Source organism: Schistocerca gregaria, chromosome 5 (assembly GCF_023897955.1).
Source record: "Schistocerca gregaria isolate iqSchGreg1 chromosome 5, iqSchGreg1.2, whole genome shotgun sequence".
Taxonomy (NCBI): domain Eukaryota; kingdom Metazoa; phylum Arthropoda; class Insecta; order Orthoptera; family Acrididae; genus Schistocerca; species Schistocerca gregaria.
In genome coordinates this window covers 333,683,778-333,699,481 of record NC_064924.1, presented here as the reverse complement: position 1 = coordinate 333,699,481, position 15,704 = coordinate 333,683,778, and the positions used below count along the sequence as shown (strand labels likewise).

Sequence of the window (15,704 nt, the reverse complement as noted above, 5' to 3'; positions counted from 1 at the left end):
TCTTTTTTTTTCTTTGGGTGAGGGGCCTTTATTGCTTATTAAGGTAAAGCATTTTGAAGAAATGTTATGGACAGTAAAAAAATTGTTCTACTTTACAGATAAAATTGCTGCTATTTTTTGCTAAATTCAGTGATCTTTTCTATAATTTGTTGTTTTTTGACAAATTGTATGTCTTTGCCAGATTTGAGGATTTTCCCCAAATTCTTTGCTTTTGCAAAATTTGGTATTTTTTGACAAATTTTATATTCTTGCTAAATTGCATGTTTTACCAAATTCCACGTTTTTTGCCTAATTTGGTGTTTTTTGTCAAATTTGGTCTTGTTTTTGTGTGATGGGTGGTTTGCTCACATAACCCAACACACTGCTATAGTATTATCTAACCACTTGAATTGGCAGTAGTTCCTCAGGTAATCCCTGTGCTAACAGGTTAATTAGAAACCTCACAGTTGTGAACAGGCTTATATCTCCTTGGAGCCTGATGAGATACCCTGCATCTGCCAGGTAATGCCCATTTCTGTCTCCTTACAGACAGCTGTTAAGCAGAAACTTGGGCTTCATCAGCATGGGGTGATTAGCACAGTTAAAATAAGTGCTTGCTCCGGCCTCTTATGGTAGTCAGGAAACTCATTGGGTGCCTTCAGATATGAAGTGATTTTAAATAACTGAATGCTCACACAAAAGTAGAAACCTACACTATAGCATGTCCAGAAGACCTCTTGAGAGTAGAATATTTTCCTAAAATTGACCTTGCATCTGGTATCGCAGCTGCTGACTGGAGGGCATGGAATTGGATGTTGGCTGCTAGGACCAGCACCACCTTGTTGTGGCACAGCACACCATTCTGCCAACCAATTGGTAGTCACAGCCACCTTGTAGGTTCTGCTGTGCACCAAGATGAAACTTAATGCTGTATTCACTTCATTGGTGCAAAGTACTGTTGGTTCTGGGTCTCTGTTTTTGTTACATCTCAGTGTTTCTCTCTTTTGATTACTGGTTGGACTTGGTTTATCTGTAGTGCTCTCCATTTGTAGATTTCTTTGTTGTGCGTCTTACTGTCCATTGTTCCTGCCCCGGATTGGCCAGTCCAGACTCGTCAAGTTTCTTTTGGGTTGTTTCCTACATTCAGTTGAATCATGGTCACAACAGCAACCCTTTACCTGTTTCACTTCAGGGTTATGCCAAGATGGTTTATTTGAATCAGAAGTAACCAGTCTCTCCCCCAAGGGCACACAACTATTTTGTGTCACATGCGTGGCCATCATGGGTGCCATGAGACAGTGTGCTCTTATTCTGTTCCTGTGCTGTAATTCTCTTAACTGAAATCTTTCCTCCCCCTCCCCCCCCCCCTCTCTCTGTCTCTCTCTCTCTCTCTCTCTCTCTCTCTCTCTCTCTCTCTCTCTCTCTAGGAGTTCTGCATACTCTCCTTAACAATGGCTCTGGTTCCAGTTATATGCTTTCTTTCTTCATTTCTTTCTTTCTTCATTTCTTTCTTTCTTCATTTCTTTCTTCATTTCTTTCTTTCTTCATTTCTTTCTTTCTTCATTTCTTTCTTTCTTCATTTCTTTCTTTCTTTCTTCATTTCTTTCTTTCTTTCTTCATTTCTTTCTTTCTTTCTTCATTTCTTTCTTTCTTTCTTCATTTCTTTCTTTCTTTCTTCAGTTCTTTCTTTCTTCAGTTCTTTCTTTCTTCAGTTCTTTCTTTCTTCAGTTCTTTCTTTCTTCAGTTCTTTCTTTCTTCATTTCCCCCTTTCTTCATTTCCCCCTTTCTTCATTTCCCCCTTTCTTCATTTCCCCCTTTCTTCATTTCCTTCCTAAATTTTCCCGCATGTTTTCTGTCCATATACATACAGTCCCCAAGAACCAGATTTACCTTCCGTTTTTCTAAATTTATTAGTATGGTGGAGGTCACCAACATGGCATACATTCAAATATAAGTGCTATTTCATCCTTAACACTGTTTGCAGAATTGGAATATATAATGCCCCAAAACCCAACACTATCCATTTGTGGTGAGGCTTGTTAGGTAACACTCCACAATGCAGGGATTGAACAGTTGGTACCAGCACTGTCAACTCCCCATGTGTGCCCCACTCCTGACCATGGTTGCCATGTCAGACAGCCAGTGCTATGAGCAGGTATTTCCCATGGCTAGAGCACCTATTGGAGGGGGTGGCACCATAGTGGAGTTGGGGGGGTGGGGGAGGGGGGTTGACCATGAAATAAATCAAGGTCTCACACTGGTATCAAAAGACCCCCAGAAGTTTTACTTGAATACCAGGACACTTTCAACTTCTTCTCTGGTAATACCAAGGGAGAAAAGCTGACTTGAAAGATGAGGAGACACAAATGTCCCGTAATATGTGATATTAACTGAGCTGACCGAAAATATGTTCTTGGCAATGAAACAGCTGTATTTGAACAGATTGAAGATGCATTAGGAGAAGTGACAGCAGTTGTCAAAATTAGAAATGGCTTTATCGTAATTAAAATGGCTCCAGTCCTGTTGAGATCTGCCAATTTCTCTGAATTGGCATTAATAAAAGCCCATAATGTACAATCGCAAATGCACAACCCCTGTGAATATAATTCTTTTCTGTTACTTGGTTGTCCCAAGATGCAGGTTCATTTTTTGTTTTTAACTTTATAAATAACAAACAAAATCTTTGCATAATCTTTGGTTATTTGGTTTCATGCATAAACAAAAAGCTTATCGCTGCAGAGAACTATCTTGCTGCATCATTGTTGTGAACTTCACATTAGGCAAAAGAAATACAGCACCATATTGAAAAATACACACTGCACATATGTAGCTGTCAGTTCGTGTGCTACATCTGTGATGATGTGCCTGGACTTCCCAAAACTGCCTCCCCCTTCACTTGATGGTGCTTCATTTATTCTGGTGGCTTGTGACACCATTCTCATGCCATCAGACAAGATCTGCAGTAGAAGTTTGTGTCTTATGAATAAAATTAAATTTAATATAATTTTAAGCTATACTGATGGCAGTTATACAGATGCTTCAGTCCAGCTGAATGACATTTGTTGACAATCACAAACTGTCATTTCCTTTTACATACAAATAGTGTTTATACAATACTGATTCAGCTTTAAAGGGAGCTGAAAGGGCTAAAAACATAAAAAACAAAAATCAGAAGGAAAATGCCAAAATAAAAATCAAACAATTTTATTGTTGTATATATCAAACAGTTACTTACAAAAGTGAAACTGAATTTTGTGTAGGAGAGGTATTAAGTGTGTTTTCGGTGTCTTACAGAATTAATAGCTATTAAAAGCCGGTCGGTGTGGCAGAGCGGTTCTGGGCGCTACAGTCTAGAACCGTGCGACCGCTACGGTTGCAGGTTCGAATCCTGCCTCGGGCATGGATGTGTGTGATGTCCTTAGGTTATTTAGGTTTAAGTAGTTCTAGGGGACTGATGACCTCAGATGTTAAGTCCCATAGTGCTCAGAGCCATTTTTTGAGCTATTAAAACATTGCCTTTTAAGTAAAACTAATTGTCAGAATCGAGCTATTTTGACCTCGTGCTTTTACTGAAATACCTCAATTACTTCAAAAGGATTTGTAAAAAAGCATCAAAATTAAGAAGAGCAGTGCTGTGTTGCTGTCATGAGGCTTTGCAGGATTAATTCATGGAAGTTATCCCCCATGAAATATATCACTGCAAATAACAGGTGATTCTGATATCTAATATGGGGATAATTCCTAAAAGAGAAATCTAAAATGAAAACTTGAACCACACAAAGAAAGATGGTAAAGTAAATACAAGTAAACAGATATGGAAAGGGAAGGATAATTTCAAGCAATTGTATGTCTTGGCTGAAAGTGTTCTGTTACATAAGAACTAAAGTTTATTACATAAAGTTTTTTGTTATGCTGACAGGCATTTTAATCTGAAACAATCAGTAAGGATCAGAAAGAATGGTCAGCTTGTGTCTTTCATTCTTGTGTGTGACTTGTCTGTAGCACTTAAATTTTCCACTGTTAATTCATAAGTGAATAGTGAAAAAATGTCTAATGATCTCACTGCCAAATAAGACTTCAGAAATCCTTATCTCAATACTTTCACAACCCAGGGTGCTGTGTTATAGGGGGATATGCATCCCAGTGTCCTTTTCCTATTAAAAAATAATTTTTGACAGTTGCAATCTCCTACAATATCTGGGATCACATAAATGTTGATAACAATGACTCTATGAACTTACGTTGTTATAAGCTGTAAGTTGTTTGTTAAGAAAAGAAGCTAAATACTCATTTCCTCCCATGTGTTTCTTTTCTCACCATATTCAGTTTAGGATTTGTTACTATCTGTATAATTTTACCCTTAAAGATCTGGGACTCCTTGTGTACCATGTTGTCTCCCGTATTCAGTCTTTCACAGCCCCTGTCTGCTCTGGCATGGCCATGTGTTTAGAAAACAGAAGTGCTGACTGTAATTGACTGACACTTGTGTGCTGTCTTTTACTATAAAGAAATGAAGTCTTATATTGCTTGCATTGCAAATTCCATTTTTTGCACTATGATTTGCTTGTTTTTAGAGTCTGTCTGAGCCATATTACCTCTGTCAATAAACATAAATGAAGAAGGATTCGAGATCACATGTATTAAACAAGAAAGCCAGTAATAGTCATCAGACATCAAAAAGGCAGAAAAGATGTTGCTGTTTGGACAGAAGAGATTGCAAACTTGCAAATCGGGTGAGTGCAGCCATCTTTCTCTGTCTTCATTGATGTTCTGAGCTATTTTTACTTTCTTGTTTAGTAAGTACAATAGTCAATACTAACATTTCAAATTTTCTTTTTATTGGTTTCCTTACACTTCTAATTTTCAAATAGATTTAGACATATGTTAGAGCTAGGACTTTTTTTGTAGAAACTGTTTCCATTTCACTTGCTATCTTATGTACTTCTTGTTTTTCAGTGTGTCAAGAATACAATAGCTGATGCCACTGAAAGTTGCACAGAAGTATTACAAGGTCAGTCGAATGTTACAGCAATTAGTTTGCCCTTGTTTGTTTGTATACTTAGGCAAGATTAGGGCCTTCAGGCTCTTTTATGTCTGACCATGCTCCTTGTTTTTTAACAATCTGCTAAATATTTCACTCCAGATGCCGATACTGTGGACACTGAAACCGGTACTGTCACTCAAACCTTCAGCTTTAATATTAAAAATGAAACTGTATTCAAAAATCGAAGTTCTGAACTTCAAAGAAGACTTGAAAGAAGAATGAAGATGGGAAGCAGAAAATCTGAACTTCCGATTTACCAGTTTAGGTATGCCCCGCTCATCATTTCTACACAACATGAATTTTGAATTAATAGGTGTTGCATGTTACTTGGATATTTACTTTCTTAGTTTTTTACTTAAATGTAAAGTGAACTAAACTTCAATAATATTGTACAGGGAACAGTTGTTAGAACTCCTGGAAAATAATAGAGTTCTCATAATCAGAGGAGAAACTGGCTGTGGGAAAAGTACTCAAGTTCCACAATTCATATTTGATGATTGGATTAAGAAAGGCCATGGATCTGAGTGTACTGTAGTGGTAACTGAACCAAGAAGAATTGCAGCAATCTCTCTTGCTGAAAGAGTTGCTGAAGAAAGAGATGAGCGGGTGAGTTAAGATGAATTGTGACAGCTGTTATGTACATACACTGATGGAAAAAAAGAACACAAAGGAGGAGTTGTGAGAGATAAACAAAAGTTGGTAGGCATGCTTTTACATCTGAAAGATGTCTAGTCAAATTCCATGCCATTTCAATGAGAGTGGTGGTAGTAGCACCTTCATGAAGCTGTAAATCAGTGTTGCTTCAAATACGTGCTGTAATGGTCATGAGCATTAGTTGACTTTGAAATTGGGCGTAGTGATTTCATGTTACTAAAGAATGCCTTTAAGATGATGAAGAGGCCATCATAAAGAGCTCATAAAATTTGAAAGAAATCATGCTCTCGTGGTTATCCCACACACTCTGACTGCAAATTTGTATGTCAATCTGGTGATTTGACCTGTTCTGTATTCTGGCCTGAGATGCAGGTGTTGGTGGTCATGTGTGCATGAGGTGTGCTTGCTTGTGTATGTGTGATTTTGGTGTGTGTGTGTGTGTGTGTGTGTGTGTGTGTGTGTGTGTGTGTGTGTGTTTTTACTGATGAAGGCTGTTGCCAAAAGCTTTATGTTAGTGTCGTTTAATTGTGCCTGTCTGCAACTTGACTTGTCTTCTTTACAGTAAGTAGCAATCTATCTTTTTCTACATTGTTACATATATCTTTGATACTCCCAGTAACAATACTCAAATTTCTATTAATCTAAAACTAATGACATGGTTTCCTTGAACCATATTTCACTTCTCACAGTAGGGGCTGAAAACACCATCATCCACAATAATCACAATTCTGATACTGTTTCAAACTGTAGTAGATTGAACCCCACACTCTGTTGTGCTCCACAGATGATGTTTTATATTTTTGTCCAATATTTTTTCTCTGTGAACAGTGTGACAGTCATATTGATATTGTCATAATTTGTAACTAACGGGTTTTAGCCTTGCTTAATTTTGCTGTTGTGTTACATGTCTCCCCGTACTAGCAGATCTACCTCACTCAGATTTTCAGGTTAGATCTCAAAATATAAACTTCTTAACACTAAGTCATAAGCATTTGATGCAAGTGGTCTCCTTGTAATTTCAAATACTAGAGAAAACTGAGATTTATACTCCTGCAGTGTTTCTCTGCTCTCATAATATTATTCTGAGGCATATTTTAACAACTTCTGTATCCAAACCATGTTTGCTTAGGCCCCTTTTAATGTGGTGCCTGTTTATGCTGATGGTTTGTATTGGGTACCATTCCTGTCTAACACAATAATTGTAATAAATGAGAAATCCATACTATCTTTCTCTGACTGATTTTTTTTTATTAATGGGTCTGTCATGATAAAATCATAATAGAGCTATAATTCCTATGTGGTTCATTAAGATATAATGACTAAAATAAAATACTGCATTGTGTAAACAAACGTACAAAGTGTACCTTAGATATACAGTAGAGAACCATTACATTCCTTTAATACTTCAATAATCCATTTGGAATCAATGTCCTGCATGCTCCTTTTGTGAGTGTGTTAGTATATTTTACTCTTAATTTGTGTGGACAAACACATAAGTAGGCTCTATATGATCTGACTGCACACTATTTTTTTATCTTGGATAATAGCAAATGGAGAAAACAGATAGTATAATAGTGAGTTGTTTACAGTTGGTTTTTATCCTAAAACTAGATGAAGTGCCCAGCATTGCCTGACATGTTTGACATCAGCCATCCAAAGTGATTGGCCCTGGCCTTGTTGAAACTCGTAGCGAATTCAAGCCACGTGGGAAAATGCAATTGCTTTAAATCAAGGGCCATATTTGAATCACTGAAAACTAAATGCGACAAATGAATATGTCCTCACCTGTGGCATTCATAAAAATTGGGGTCTAACCTTAAAGTTCTGACTTTTGCACATGTACACCAATTTCAAACCAAATGTTTAGTTAGAACAATTAAATCATAGATTACACTTTGATTCCTTTTTAAATTACAAATTTACATCCATAATGTGTAATGTACCTAAAACCCAACTGTAAAATATATTCGTTTGTTATTTCAGTACACTTAATTTTCTGCAAGAAATATTTTGACTACAAAAACATGTTCATATGCTTAATGAACAAGTATTTCACATATTTATTAATATTGTCAGCACATATCCCTACTTTATTCTCATTTGTAGGCATTCTGTCTATTGCAGTTTGAAATAGTCATACCGAGTGATTGTGCAGATAAGTAGTCTTTGCAGATATAAAACAATGTCTTGTTGTGTGACAGGTATATTAGCAGATTCTTGATCAGCCTCTAATTTTTCATTGCCTATGTAATAAACTTGTAGAAATTTTGGATTTTCACCTCGAAGGAGGAGAAATCATCCAGTTTTGTGGCAGATTTGGCACTGTACCTTAAAATTAGGCATAAAACCATCTTCTTGCACTATACATGACACTATGAAATACGTGATTTGAAAACAAATTGTATGCCCTGATATTGTTCAGAAAATGCTTTGAATCTGTTGTACTACTACATAAGAAAGCAGTGGCTGTGGAGACTCATGAAGTGGCAACAGCTTCACTTTCTCATTGGAGCAACACATATCTAATGGTTCCCATTTATATTTCCTTGGCCAACAGTAGTTACATATGACATCAGTCCATCCTGTTAAGAGTTCAGCATGATTTGAGTAATAGAGGTAAATGTAAATTCACAATTCTTGGTTATTGCTTTCTGAATCAGTCTCGTTGCATGTGCATCTCTCTTTCCTCTGAAGTTTCCCTTTCCCTAGTTGTAGCTGCTGTTGTATGTTCATAGTGTAGTTGAAGCTCCCATTCACATGATTCAGATTCCCGGATATTGTTGTCTTTTAGCTACAGGGTTTTCCAACCAATACACTTTTTCTTCGGCGGCTTGTTGATAGGTGTGAATTGATATCTACCTTACATAAACTTATCTTTTAGTTCTAGCTTGTTGTTGTTGTTGTTGTTGTTGTCTTCAGTCCTGAGACTGGTTTGATGCAGCTCTCCATGCTACTCTATCCTGTGCAAGCTGCTTCATCTCCCAGTACCTACTGCAACCTACATCCTTCTGAATCTGCTTAGTGTACTCATCTCTCGGTCTCCCTCTACGATTTTTACCCTCCACGCTGCCCTCCAATGCTAAATTTGTAATCCCTTGATGCCTCAAAACATGTCCTACCAACCGATCCCTTCTTCTAGTCAAGTTGTGCCACAAACTTCTCTTCTCCCCAATCCTATTCAATACCTCTTCATTAGTTACGTGATCTATCCACCTTATCTTCAGTATTCTTCTGTAGCACCACATTTCGAAGGCTTCTATTCTCTTCTTGTCCAAACTAGTTATCGTCCATGTTTCACTTCCATACATGGCTACACTCCAAACAAATACTTTCAGAAACGACTTCCTGATACATAAATCTATATTTGATGTTAACAAATTTCTCTTCTTCAGAAACGCTTTCCTTGCCATTGCCAGTCTACATTTTATATCCTCTCTACTTTGACCATCATCAGTTATTTTACTTCCTAAATAGCAAAACTCCTTTACTACTTTAAGTGTCTCATTTCCTAATCTAATTCCCTCAGCATCACCCGATTTAATTTGACTACATTCCATTATCCTCGTTTTGCTTTTGTTAATGTTCATCTTATATCCTCCTTTCAAGACATTCCGTTCAACTGCTCTTCCAAGTCCTTTGCTGTCTCTGACAGAATTACAATGTCATCGGCGAACCTCAAAGTTTTTACTTCGTCTCCATGAATTTTAATACCTACTCCAAATTTTTCTTTTGTTTCCTTTACTGCTTGCTCAATATACAGATTGAATAACATCGGGGAGAGGCTACAACCCTGTCTCACTCCGTTCCCAACCACTGCTTCCCTTTCATGCCCCTCGACTCTTATTACTGCCATCTGGTTTCTGTACAAATTATAAATAGCCTTTCGCTCCCTGTATTTTACCCCTGCCACCTTTAGAATTTGAAAAAGAGTATTCCAGTCAACATTGTCAAAAGCTTTCTCTAAGTCTACAAATGCTAGAAACGTAGGTTTGCCTTTTCTTAATCTTTCTTCTAAGATAAGTCGTAAGGTCAGTATTGCCTCACGTGTTCCAACATTTCGACGGAATCCAAACTGATCCTCCCCGAGGTCTGCATCTACCAGTTTTTCCGTTCGTCTGTAAAGAATTCGCGTTAGTATTTTGCAGCCGTGCCTTATTAAACTGATAGTTCGGTAATTTTCACATCTGTCAGCACCTGCTTTCTTTGGGATTGGAATTATTATATTCTTCTTGAAGTCTGAGGGTATTTCGCCTGTCTCATACATCTTGCTCACCAGCTGGTAGAGTTTTGTCATGACTGGCTCTCCCAAGGCCGTCAGTAGTTCTAATGGAATGTTGTCTACTCCGGGGGCCTTGTTTCGACTCAGGTCTTTCAGTGCTCTGTCAAACTCTTCACGCAGTATCGTATCTCCCATTTCGTCTTCATCTACATCCTCTTCTATTTCCATAATATTGTCCTCAAGTACATCGCCCTTGTATAAACCTTCTATATACTCCTTCCACCTTTCTGCCTTCCCTTCTTTGCTTAGAACTGGGCTGCCATCTGAGCTCTTGATATTCATACACGTGGTTCTCTTCTCTCCAAAGGTCTCTTTAATTTTCCTGTAGGCAGTGTCTATTTTACCCCTAGTGAGATAAGCTTCTACATCCTTACATTTGTCCTCTAGCCATCCCTGTTTAGCCATTTTGCACTTCCTGTCGATCTCATTTTTGAGACGTTTGTATTCCTTTTTGCCTGCTTCATTTACTGCATTTTTATATTTTCTCCTTTCATCAATTAAATTCAATATTTCTTCTGTTACCCAAGGATTTCTAGCAGCCCTCGTCTTTGTACCTACTTTATCCTCTGCTGCCTTCACTACTACATCCCTCAGAGCTACCCATTCTTCTTCTACTGTATTTCTTTCCCCTATTCCTGTCAATTGTTCCCTTATGCTCTCTCTGAAACTCTGTACAACCTCTGGTTCTTTCAGTTTATCCAGGTCCCATCTCCTTAATTTCCCACATTTTTGCAGTTTCTTCAGTTTTAATCTACAGGTCATAACCAATAGATTGTGGTCAGAGTCCACATCTGCCCCTGGAAATGTCTTACAACTTAAAACCTGGTTCCTAAATCTCTGTCTTACCATTATATAATTGATCTGAAACCTATCAGTATCTCCAGACTTCTTTCATGTATATAACCATCTTTTATGATTCTTGAACCAAGTGTTAGCTATAATTAAGTTGTGCTCTGTGCAAAATTTTACCAGGCGGCTTCCTCTTTCATTTCTTCCCCCCCATCCATATTCACCTACTATGTTTACTTCTCTCCCTTTTTCTACTACCGAATTCCAGTCACCCATGACTATTAAATTTTTGTCACCCTTCACTATCTGAATAATTTCTTTTATTTCATCGTACATTTCTTCAATTTCTTCATCATCTGCAGAGCTAGTTGGCATATAAACTTGTACTACTGTAGTAGGTGTGGGCTTCGTATCTATCTTGGCCACAATAATGCGTTCACTATGCTGTTTGTAGTAGCTTACCCGCATTCTTATTTTCCTATTCATTATTAAACCTACTCCTGCATTACCCCTATTTGATTTTGTGTTTATAACCCTGTAGTCACCTGACCTGAAGTCTTGTTCCTCCTGCCACCGAACTTCACTAATTCCCACTATATCTAACTTTAACCTATCCATTTCCCTTTTTAAATTTTCTAACCTACCTGCCCGATTAAGGGATCTGACATTCCACGCTCCGATCCGTAGAACGCCAGTTTTCTTTCTCCTGATAACGACATCCTCCTGAGTAGTCCCCACCCGGAGATCCGAATGGGGGACTATTTTACCTCCGGAATATTTTACCCAAGAGGATGCCATCATCATTTAATCATACAGTAAAGCTGCATGTCCTCGGGAAAAATTACGGCTGTAGTTTCCCCTTGCTTTCAGCCGTTCGCAGTACCAGCACAGCAAGGCCGTTTTGGTTAATGTTGCAAGGCCAGATCAGTCAATCATCCAGACTGTTGCCCTTGCAACTACTGAAAAGGCTGCTGCCCCTCTTCAGGACCCACATGTTTGTCTGGCCTCACAACAGATACCCCTGCGTTGTGGTTGCACCTACGGTACGGCCATCTGTATCGCTGAGGCACCCAAGCCTCCCCACCAACGGCAAGGTCCATGGTTCATGTGACAGATGTGAAAATTACCGAACTATCAGTTTAATAAGCCACGGCTGCAAAATACTAACGCGAATTCTTTACAGACGAACGGAAAAACTGGTAGATGCAGACCTCGGGGAGGATCAGTTTGGATTCCGTCGAAATGTTGGAACACGTGAGGCAATACTGACCTTACGACTTATCTTAGAAGAAAGATTAAGAAAAGGCAAACCTACGTTTCTAGCATTTGTAGACTTAGAGAAAGCCTTTGACAATGTTGACTGGAATACTCTTTTTCAAATTCTAAAGGTGGCAGGGGTAAAATACAGGGAGCGAAAGGCTATTTATAATTTGTACAGAAACCAGATGGCAGTAATAAGAGTTGAGGGGCATGAAAGGGAAGCAGTGGACCTTGCTTTATTTCTGCAGATTTTTAGTACTTTATGTGCTAATTTGTTTATATAGTTCTAGCTTATATAAACAAATTAGCACATAAAGTACTAAAAATCTGCAGAAATAAAGCAAGGTACATCTACATCTATGCGAATAGTATGCTATTCACAATAAAGTGCCTGGCAGAGGGTTCAGTGAACCACCTTCAAGCTGTCTCTCTACCGTTCCACTCTTGAATGGTGCGCAGGAAAAACGAGCACTTAAATTTTTCTGTGTGAGCCCTGACTTCTCATATGTTACCGTGATGATTATTTCTCCCTATGTAGGTGGGTGCCAACAGAATGTTTTTGCAATCAGAGGAGAAAATCCCATCGCAATGAAAAATGCCTTTGTTTTAATGATTGCCACTCCAATTCACGTATCATGTCAGTGACACTATCTCCCCTATTTCGTGATAATACAAAATGAGCTGCCCTTCTTTGTACTTTTTCTATGTCATCAGTCAGTTCTACTTGATGTGGATCCCACACTGCACAGCAGTACTCCAGAATAGGGCAGACAAGCGTGGTGTAAGCAGTCTCTCGAGGAGACTTGTTGCACTTTCTAAGTGTTCTGCCAATGAATTGCAGCCTTTGGTTTGCTCTACCCACAATGTTATCTGTGTGATCATTCCAATTTAAGTTATTTGTAATTTGTAATCCCTAAGCATTTACTTGCATTTACAGCCTTCAGATTTGTGTGTCTTATCATGTAATCAAAATTTAATGGATTTCTTTTAGTACTCCTGTGAATAACTTCACACTTTCCTTTATTCAGGATCAATTGCCACTTTTCATACCATACAGATATCTTATCTAAATCATTTTGCAATTTGTTTTGGTCACCTGATGACTTTACAAGACAGTAAATGACAGCATCATCTGCAAACAATCTAAGACAGCTACTCAGATTGTCTCCTATGTCGATAATATAGATCAGGAACAATAGAGAGCCTATAACACTTCCTTGGGAACACCCGGATATTACTTCTGTTTTACTCGATGACTTTCTGTCTATTGCTACGGACTGTGACCTTCCTGACAGGAAATCACAAATCCAGTCACACAACTGAGGTGATATTCCATAGGCACCCAGTTTGGTTAGAAGACGCTTGTGAGGTATGGTGTCAAGTCTTCTGGAAATCTAAAAATATGGAATCAATTTGACATCACCTATCGATAGCACTCATTACTTCACGAGTATAAAAAGCTAGTTGTGTTACGCAAGAATGATATGTTCTGAACCCATGCCGACTGTGTGTCAATAAATCATTTTTTTCAAGGTACTTCATAATGTCTGAATACAGTATATGATCCAAAACCCTATCGCAAATAGGTGTTAGCGATATGGGCCTATAAGTCAATGGATTACTCCTCCTGCCCTTTTTGGGTATTGGTGTGACTTGAGCAATTTTCCAGTCTTTAGGTATAGATCTTTATGTGAGCGAGCGGTTGTATGTAGTTGCTAAATATTTAGCTATTGTATTAGCATGCTCTGACTGGTAGACAATCTAGACTGGAAGCCTTGCATTTATTAAGTGATTTAAGCTGCTGTGCAATACTGAGGATATCTGCTTCTATGTTTCTCATCTTGGCAGTTATTTTTGATTGGAATTCAGGAATATTTACTTAGTTTTTTCAAACACCTTCACCAAGGAAGACTGTGTTTAATAACTCTGCTTTAGTGGCACTGTTATCAATGACTTCACCGTTGTTATTACACAGTGAAGATATTGATTGCGTCTTGCCACTGGTGTGCTTTATATGTGACCAGAATCTCGTTGGGTTTTCTGCCAAATAACTTAACTGGTAGATGGTAATCCAAGGTAACAGCCATGCTTCCTAATGACCACACTAACCAACAGTCTAATATAAAATGGTGGTGTAAATAACTTTTACACTTTTGCTTCCAGAGAAAGGCAAGTTGTGCATTATCAATATTTGATAAACAGAATTTTGCAGGAGAGCTTCTGTAAAGTTTGGAAGGTAGGAGGCGAGGTACTGGTGGAAGTAAAGCTGTGATGACGGGGCGTGAGTCGTGCTTGGGTGGCTCAGTTGGTAGAGCACTTGCCTGCGAAAGGCAAGGGTCACGAGTTAGTCTTGGTCTGCCACACAGTTTTAATCTGCCAGGAAGTTTCAGAATTTAGATATTTCAATTAAATTTCTGTGAGAAGTAAATGATTTTCTGTTAGATTTTTGATGCATTTATCCTAACCAATTTTCACAAACTTTATAGTTTCCTTGTGTGAAAGATGATTAGTTGTGCCATATGTTGTTACATTTCATGATAAGTATCTCATTGTGTTTCAGCTCTGTTTTCACTGTTTTAAGTAGGGCTGTGTTTGAGGATGACTTGAACTGGTCAAACAGTTTACATCACAGTGCAGGAAATTCCAGTTCTGTTCAACCTTTTGATCGGCCTGTGGTCTGGTGACATTTGTTGGTACTGTATCTATGGCCTGCCTTAGCATTTATGAGACTGTGGGTTTTAATAATAAGAATAATGGTGAAACAGAGAGTAAAATATTGTCTAGTGTGTGTCACATGAAACACTGGCAACTAATCAATAAATAATTATTTGCATTCATGTTTCTGTACAAAAAATTTACCTTTTGCTCATCCCACAATCTCGAGCTGTCTGATGGTACTTTCTCAAAGATGGGTAATGCCACTGTAATTTGTTGGAGATAAAGGAATTATAGTCAGTTAACCGTGATACAGTTTGTTTGTTAGGCATCAGATAAGTAATGCTTATGTCTTGAAGTGAACTGTTGAGGCTTATAAAATGTGTGCATTTGTTCAGTTTAAAGTGTGCTGTCTTTTACAACTCTGAACATTTGTGTCGGCAAATTAGATTTTTACTTTGAATTACCTACATTCTCGACTTCATCATCATAGCATTTGGCTCCTGTGCTGGAAATCTGTCAACTGAGAAATGGTGTCAACTTTCTACTAAATAGTAGAAAATGCTACTGCTTAGAACTCTTACAGTGCATGTTCTGTTACACTTAGTTGATATGAAGGAATACGGCATTTATATAGTTAATGTTCATACATTCAGCATGATATTACATGAACTTTATCTGACATTTGAATGAATAGAACAATTTAACAGATGACTCATAGTCTTCTGTTTGCCATGACATGACCTTAATTGTCAAGGTGCATTCTTTAATTGGTTGTGTGCCCCATTTCTCCAAGACAGGACTTCAAAACACAGAATAAAAACCCAATGTCCAACAGATACCACAGCTTGCAGTTATGCTGTAATTTGCCATCCCACATTGAAAGTGTGGAGCATACATCAATATCAGTTCAGATGCAAAAAATCAATGACAGAACATCCAGTTTACATTACAAACCAGGTAACTAAATAATGTTTGCAACCATCACGATCATCATTCTTCAGCTAGGAAGACTTTACAGAAACTACACTACATATCTTCTTC

General features: G+C 38.1%; 1 protein-coding gene across 3 annotated transcripts in view; it reads left to right on the top strand.

Moving 5' to 3' along the window:
* The window catches only part of LOC126272627 (ATP-dependent RNA helicase DHX30-like), a 268,564-nt gene that overhangs the window by 60,774 nt on the left and 192,086 nt on the right, over window positions 1-15,704 (top strand). For 2 of the 3 annotated variants that reach the window (XM_049975586.1, XM_049975587.1), the window contains 3 exons: window positions 4,936-4,990; window positions 5,123-5,288; window positions 5,419-5,629. In XM_049975586.1, coding sequence (XP_049831543.1) covers window positions 4,936-4,990; window positions 5,123-5,288; window positions 5,419-5,629 — 432 coding nt within the window. Of the gene's footprint in view, window positions 1-4,553; window positions 4,713-4,935; window positions 4,991-5,122; window positions 5,289-5,418; window positions 5,630-15,704 lie in introns of all 3 variants that reach the window. The other variant, XM_049975588.1, reaches the window with a different exon arrangement.